Raw genomic sequence first — 7428 nt, 5'->3', positions numbered from 1 at the left:
GGATATAACGCCATAGGCAGTCGGACCTACAATGGGACAAAATCGGTAAAAATATTTTTTAAATCATTTTTTTTACCAACAAATATTTATTTACACGAATTTTATTTTCATCAAAAAAATGTTTGTCATAAAATTTGGTCACTAATAAATAAAAAAAAAATTCCATAAAATATTTTTCACAAAAATTTTTTTTTTTTAGAAAATTTTGAAAAATAAACCCATTCGAAGTATCAACAGTAAGTTTAGCCGACATTGGTGATGAGATCAATTCCACAATGATCCCATTTATCAGGTCAGCTGAAGAAGGAGGCGTAAAAATTCTGAGAATATAACGAAATTTATTCCAACTCAAACTTTTTAAAAAACGTAATTTTCAACAGTTTTATAAACAAATTTAAATAATTGTATCTTCATGAATTATTAAAATAAACTTTATTTATTTTGTTTCAGTTTTAAAGAAATATAACAATAAATTATCCTTCTCTTCTGCGACACAGTCTGGTACGAACTGCTCTAAAATCTAAACAAAATTACAAAAAAATTTGAAATATTAATAAATCATATTTAAGTTAAAAACTTTTAATATAAACAAATTTAATTAATTTTAATCATACTTACTGGTACATTTTTGATAATTGTGCAACCTTAGGTGACATTGCGATCTAAACATCCTGTGTGTTCGCCCTTGGCGACCACAAATCCTAGGAATACGATTAGTGGGAGGTGTGCAGACAATACGTTCAGCACATGTGCCAGTGCGACCACTGCGTATGCACTTGCAATTCGATTGATTAACTAAAGACCATTCTGCAAAGGAAATTCTATGAATTAACCACAATATATTATTCTGAAATGTTTTAGATATTTACCATTATTTCTTCTATTTGCCTTATTTAAGTCACATCTCGTTGGAAAGTTACGACATCTGTTGTTGGAGGCTCTACCACATACGGTCCGGGTTAGGTTTGTTGTACAAGCTTTAGTGTCATTCACTGTGAATTGACAGCAGTTGCTTAATGAAATGCTTTGCCAAACTGAATTTAACAGGGGTTTTTGAAAAGTATTATATTTTTATTTTGCTAATAGCTATTAGTTGAACTTACTTTCATCTCGACAAGAGGAGTTTCTAAAATCACAATCGCTTTGGAAGAGTTTACATTGTCTACCTCTGCGTCCACATATTTGTCGATTACGATTGCAATTACGGCTTTCAGGACATTTGCATGTTTCGTATTCATCTAATTTTATGCCCTGGCATCTTTGTGATGAAGTCAGCGATAATTCTTGAAGAAATAAAATAATCAGGATCAATGGAATTATTTCTTTTGGCCATAAAATAAATGAAAATATTAAATATTGTGGTTTTTACCTTTTAATTCTCTTCTTTATTTAGTTACGGAATTACCCAAATTTCTACTTACTTGTTCCCTCACATTGCGCCCACCTCATATCACACTCTGATCGGAAATTATAACACTGATGCTGCGGTGTCCTGGCACATACCTGGGTGATATTAGAGCAATTATCTAAAGCAGGACAGCGGCATGATCTTGTCTGATGTAAAGGAAAGTTCAGACATTGTAAATTATCCACTGGTTTCCAAACTGTAATCAAAAAATGTCATATACTTTAACTAAATTCCTATCTAAAAAATTTAAAAGATAATTAAAATACCTTCTCCACTGCACAGAGAACGTTCCAATTCACAATCATTGCGTAAAAGTTTACAACCATTTATGTTTCTCACACAAACTTGAGTGGAGGCAATAGAAGTAGATCTTTGTTTGCATGTTTCTAATTTGGGACAAGTACATGTTTGATTACGTTGACCCAATATGAAACCTCTGCACTGTAAATCATCGGTTCTGGACCAAACTGGAATTTAAACAAAAAATAGTTACTTATAACAAATTAAAAGAAATGAATTACTTTCTCCTCTGCATCGAGCCAATTGTAGGTCACAATCTGTATTCATCAATTTACATCCCCTGGGACCTTTGACACAAATGGGTCTTACTCGATTGCAGCAATTAAGCAAGCGTGGGCAAGCACACCAACGCCATTGATTAGGTATATAATTTTGACACTGAATAGAAACTGTTGGTCTCCAGGCTGAAACAGAAAACATAATAAGATTTAGTAATAGATGCTACAAAAAATGCTATACAAATCATCTTACCTTGTCCCTTGCACTTAGCCTTTTCCAATTCACACTGGTTTGTCATTAGTTTACAGGCCCCTCTTAAGTTTACACAAATATTGGTTATATTACGGGAACAGCTCTGTAACTGAGGACAAGCACATCTGGCTTGTTGTCCTAAGGTGAAATTTTTACATTCCTCAATATCGGCAGTGCACCATTCTAAAGATAGGTTTAAAATTATTATAAAGTTTTTAGCTTCTTGTATTTTAAGACTTACTTTCTCCTCTACATTTGGCCATTTCCAAATCACAGGAATTCGCCATGAATTTGCAGTTTCGTTGATTTCTCACACAAACCCTGGTGGAATTATTGCGTGAACATGTTTTTAGTTCAGGACAGGCACAATTTCTTAATTGACCTAGTGCGAAACCTTGGCACTGTAATGGGGTGGTAACGTTGAGAACTAAAAGATAAAATTAATGATTTGTTTTGCATGGAAACTAGATACTGTTTCAAACTGTTGCTGGTAAGTCACCCCTAGTTATTTAGAATTCTTAGAACTCCCGTAATTTCTTACATTATTTTTATGTACACCTTGCCGAATTCATGAACTTCCGAATATTTCTTGACTTCGTTGTATTTTTTTAGATTGTGAGTACTCCCCAACTTTCTTGCTTTCGTACCAACCTCAGTTAATCGTACTCTAATTCAGGAGCTTTTTGACTAGTAAACCAAAATGAACTGATTTGTTTTTTATTTTTTCACCAGTCTTTTACTCCATCCCTGAGTGGAACCCAGAAAAGGAATATGTAAAGCTGCTCAAACGCAGCCTTACGACCCGAAATATTAAAATAGTTCCGGAATTCATCTATAGAATAATTGTGTCTTGGATGTCCTTAGAAAAGAACTTAACTTCTACGAGAAGTGCATATAGAAGTAGGATCCATTTCATACATGGCTTCTTTAAACTACATTAAAAGTCATTTCCCCGGTAACAAGATACTGCGACTACTGCATATAGTAGACAAGTATCCAGTCGTGGACAAAGAAAATATTCTGATTCTAGTGATGGACCCTCATTGACAGATCCTTATTTATAGCATAATGCTCAAGCGTTCCTGTTTTGACAGTTTAATGATTATTAGAAACTGCATCATAGCATTCAATATCTATTGAAAATGTTTAATACGTTTCAGTTCTCACCTCTTACAATCTTAAAATTGATAAAATTCAAATAGTTACTGTGAACATTTTCAAGGGTATTTTTTATACCCTTCAGCTTCGTGAGAATGGTATATATAAGTTTGTCATTCCGTTTGTAATTTCTAAATATTTCATTTCGGTCTGTCTGTCCGCCTGTCTGTTGAAATCAACTTTCCGAACCCCCAAATAACTTACATACACGATTCATACATCAATACCTATTTTTTGACTTATATCAGGATTAATGAATCATTAATATAGACAATATGGATATCTAATGATAGATATTTCAAAGACCTTTGCAATGACGTATATAAGACCATAGTAAGTTGGACCTAAAATGGGTCAAAATCGGAAAAAATATTTTTTAACCCGAATTTTATTTTTTTGCTAAATATTAAAAAAATTAAAAAAAAAAAATTTAATTAAGAAAATTTTAAAATTTAAAAAAAAGAAAATTTTAAAATTTCCCTAAAAATTTTAAAAAAACAAATCGAAAAAATTATTTTTCAAAAAAATGAAAAAATAACTGGAAAAAAAATAAATTTTGTTACCGAAAAATATTTAAAATTTTTATTTTGAAGTATAATTTGGTGAAGGGTATTATATAAAATTCGGCACAGCCGCATAGATCTTATGAATAAGTTCATAAGATCTATGCAAGAGTTTTGATCGTGCAAGTGTTTTGAGATTATTGGTGACAGAAGAGTATTCAACTCTATTGATTCGCTGAAGTACCGACGCAATGTGGGCTGCGTTTCACTGTTATATCGATACTACAATCGAATGTGCTCTAAATAAATTATGGAACTTGTTCCTGATACCCACAGAATTTTACGTTATACACGATTTTCCTCATGAACAAATTCCATTGTGGTCGATGGGCTAGTGGACCTACAGACAAAATTCGTTCTATAGTCTTACTGTCGGTATGTGTAACAAACTTGCCGTTGAAGACTTTCCTGCCACCTTCAATCGAATGTCCACAAACAAATACCATACCATGCTTAATGATCAAACGTGCTAACCAATTAAGCCACAACACCCTCCAAAAATGTTTTGCGGGAAAAAACTGCCGAACCAGGACTGTTCCCGTATATTGATGTATTAATCATGCTTGTACATCGGCAAGACGATTTCAACAGACATACGGACATGGCTATATAGACTCCGCTATCTATAACGATATATATACCTTATGGGGTCCCAAATGAAAAATGTAGAAATGACAAACGAAATTCAAACTCGAAATTCATGGTGATGATTGTAGCAACATTGGGTAAATGTTTCTGGGACACCTCTTAGATTTTAATGTACTTAACATACAACTTTCCATATTTGAATACTGATTATTTGAATACCACAAATTCTTCTAGCATTAATAATGTGTATAACCAAACAATATATGCCTTCCTTCAAACTCTTACCTTCTCCACGACATCTCCTCTCCTCCAAATCACATTGATTTTGCAGCAGTCTACAGCCTCTGCGAGTTTCTATGCAAACTCTACTTGAATTACGTTGGCAATTTAACCAGTTGGAACAGGCACAAGCACCTTCCCGGCCAGATCGTAAACGTTTACATTGCACAGCTGGTAAAACTCTAAGATCTAAAAGATATTTTAATATAAAATCATGATAAATATCAGATTATAAGACTTACTTTGTCCCTGACATCTCAACTCTTCTAATTCACATTCATTACGCATTAGTCTACAACCTGTGGTAGTTCTAACACAAATATTGGTATTATTGCGAGAACATGTTTTCAGATTGGGACAAGTACACGGGCGAGTTTGGCCAAAAGTGAAACGTCTACAGCGTAGTGGAGACATAATTATGACTAAATAAAAACAATTAAAAAAATATTAATTGTTATATAATAAGAAATGTTTATAAATTTAAGGAAGGCACTATTACCTGGTCCTTGACATTTTTCATTCTCCACTTCACACTGATTTCTTAGCAATTTACAGCCTGAGTTTAATTTCACACAAGTAGTGCTAGCATTTGTGGAACAATTAAACAAATTGGGACACAAACAAGTTCGCCTAGTTCTTGAGGTGAAATTTCTGCAATGCAAATTGGGCACTATGGTAAGAGCTGAAATATATAAATTTAAGATTTATTTTTTATTCTGAATTTTGAAATTAAAAATTATACCTTGTCCCTGGCATCTAGCCTGTTCCAAATCACAAGCGTTTCTTAGTAAAGTGCAATTATTTCTGGGATCTCTTGCACAAATAATGGTGGTATTGCGGGAACATGTTTGCAAATTGGGACAGAAACATGATCTCTCTTCACGACTACGAAAACCTTGGCAGTGAATGAGGTCCAAAGTTCTTAAGGCTATATTAAATTTTTAAATACCAATACTTTAGTAAATACATATTGTAAAATATAATAAATTTATTTGTTACCTTCTCCTCTACACTTGGCTTCTTCCCAATCACATTGTGTTGTTAAAAGTTTACAGCCGGCACGTGTTCTGACACAAATTCTGCTCGAGTTTTGAGAACATGTTATTAAATTGGGACAACTGCAGTTGCTTTGTTGATTTATTTGGAAATTGAAACACTGAACAGCATGAGTTGTTATAAGATCTAAATACAAAAGAATTTAATATAAATGGTTTATTTACACAAGTGTTTTTATTGTACTATATTAATAATAGTTATATAATTATTACTTACTATTTCCTTCACATTTAGCTTGTTCCAATTCACATTCGTTTCTCACCAAACGACACTGTGTTGAGTTTATGACACAAATGCTTGATGAATTACGATTGCAGGTGGCCAAATTGGGACAGAAACATGTCCGTCTGGTGTTGGCTGTAAAGTTGCGACAGTGTATGCTAGCTACCCTTCTAATGTCTCTGCCTTCACATATCGCTTGTTCCAAATCACATTCGTTTCTCATTAGAGTACAAGTATTATTGTTGTTATTCTCCCGTACACAAATATTGATGGTATTAATGGAACAGTTGCGGAGACGCGGGCAGAAACAGTTGCTTGTGGTGTTTAGACGTAAGCCTCGGCATTGCAAGGGGTGGGCGATGGTTAGTGCTTATTGGAAAATTAAAATATTATAAATTCATACTGATATTCAATTTAATATTTACCTTCTCCTTGACATCTGGCCTTTTCCAATTCACACCGATTACCTAAAAGTTTACATTGCGTTGCGGATGAGGTGGCACACAAATTTGGAGAGCTGACAGAGCAAATGCCCATATTTGGACAAGAGCAATTTCTCACTACGTTTACTGAAAAGTTAACGCATTGTATGCCATCAACTACTGTGAAATCTAAAGTATAAAAATCATTAAAAAACAACGATTCTAACAATAGTCCCAAAGTACCTACTTCTTCCTTCACAACGAGCCTGTTCCAATTCGCATTCATTTCTCAGTAGCATGCAACCCCGTTCCGATCTTACACAAATATTGGTATTACTACGATTGCAAGTTTCCATGCGAGGACAAGCACAGGGTCCACCATCACCGGGAGAAAAACCTCTACATTGAATTTGGTTAATGGGGGTGACCACTAAGTAAAACAAATCACATTTTTCATTAATATCTAATAGTTTAATATTGATGTTTATAATGCTTACCTTCTCCCTGACACCTAGAACGTTCCAATTCACATTCGTTTGTCTTCAGACGACAGCCCAATCTAGTTCTTACACAAATGTTAGTGCGATTAACCGAGCAAGTTTCCAAAGATGGACAAGCACAATCTCCTGTCTCGCCAGGCCTTATGTTGCGACATTGTACTGGCAAGGTGGCATTTAAAACTAGACATTTTCAAAATAGAAAGTTATTATTTAGAAAAAGGTAAATTTCTTTCAATTCTTACCAGTTCCTCCACATCTTTGCTGTTCCAATTCACATTGATTTCTCATTAGTTGACAACGATTGGCTGGATTCCTTACACATATGTTGGTAACGTTTCTTTGACAACTAAGCAAACGAGGGCAGATACAGGTTCCATTACGGCCCACTGGAAATCTTCTACAATGTATATTGTTTACATCCAATAATCCTTAAAATAGGAAAATCAAATATTTAAACCTTT

At 33.9% G+C, this 7428-nt stretch overlaps 1 protein-coding gene across 1 annotated transcript; it reads right to left on the bottom strand.

Moving 5' to 3' along the window:
* Positions 1-399: 399 nt before the first annotated feature.
* Positions 400-7375, bottom strand: LOC135958351 (uncharacterized). Its single transcript, XM_065509256.1, has 17 exons — positions 7210-7375; positions 6965-7147; positions 6715-6897; positions 6471-6656; positions 6040-6414; positions 5767-5949; positions 5510-5695; positions 5267-5449; positions 5010-5189; positions 4774-4956; positions 2496-2606; positions 1930-2016; positions 1825-1875; positions 1104-1322; positions 870-1034; positions 619-807; positions 400-520 (listed from the first exon to the last, which is right to left on the bottom strand). The coding sequence occupies exons 1-17, from the start codon at positions 7253-7255 to the stop codon at positions 474-476; spliced, it is 2757 nt and encodes a 918-aa protein (XP_065365328.1). The 5' UTR covers positions 7256-7375; the 3' UTR covers positions 400-473.
* Between the last annotated feature and the right edge of the window lie 53 nt (positions 7376-7428).

The sequence above is a fragment of the Calliphora vicina genome, chromosome 4 (genome assembly GCF_958450345.1).
Source record: "Calliphora vicina chromosome 4, idCalVici1.1, whole genome shotgun sequence".
NCBI lineage: Eukaryota > Metazoa > Arthropoda > Insecta > Diptera > Calliphoridae > Calliphora > Calliphora vicina.
Note: the sequence above shows the minus strand (reverse complement) of the source record. Positions and strands in the feature narration are given on the sequence as shown.

Excerpts from the sequence above, each read along its gene's own strand:
- LOC135958351 (XM_065509256.1), bottom strand. The coding sequence starts at position 7,255 with ATGAGAAATCAATGTGAATTGGAACAGCAAAGATGTGGAGGAACTG. Across the intron at positions 7,148-7,209 it reads GCAAAGATGTGGAGGAACTG|TTTTAAATGCCACCTTGCCA; the intron begins GTAAGAATTGAA and ends GAAAATGTCTAG. Across the intron at positions 6,415-6,470 it reads GGCCAGATGTCAAGGAGAAG|CACTAACCATCGCCCACCCC; the intron begins GTAAATATTAAA and ends TTTTCCAATAAG.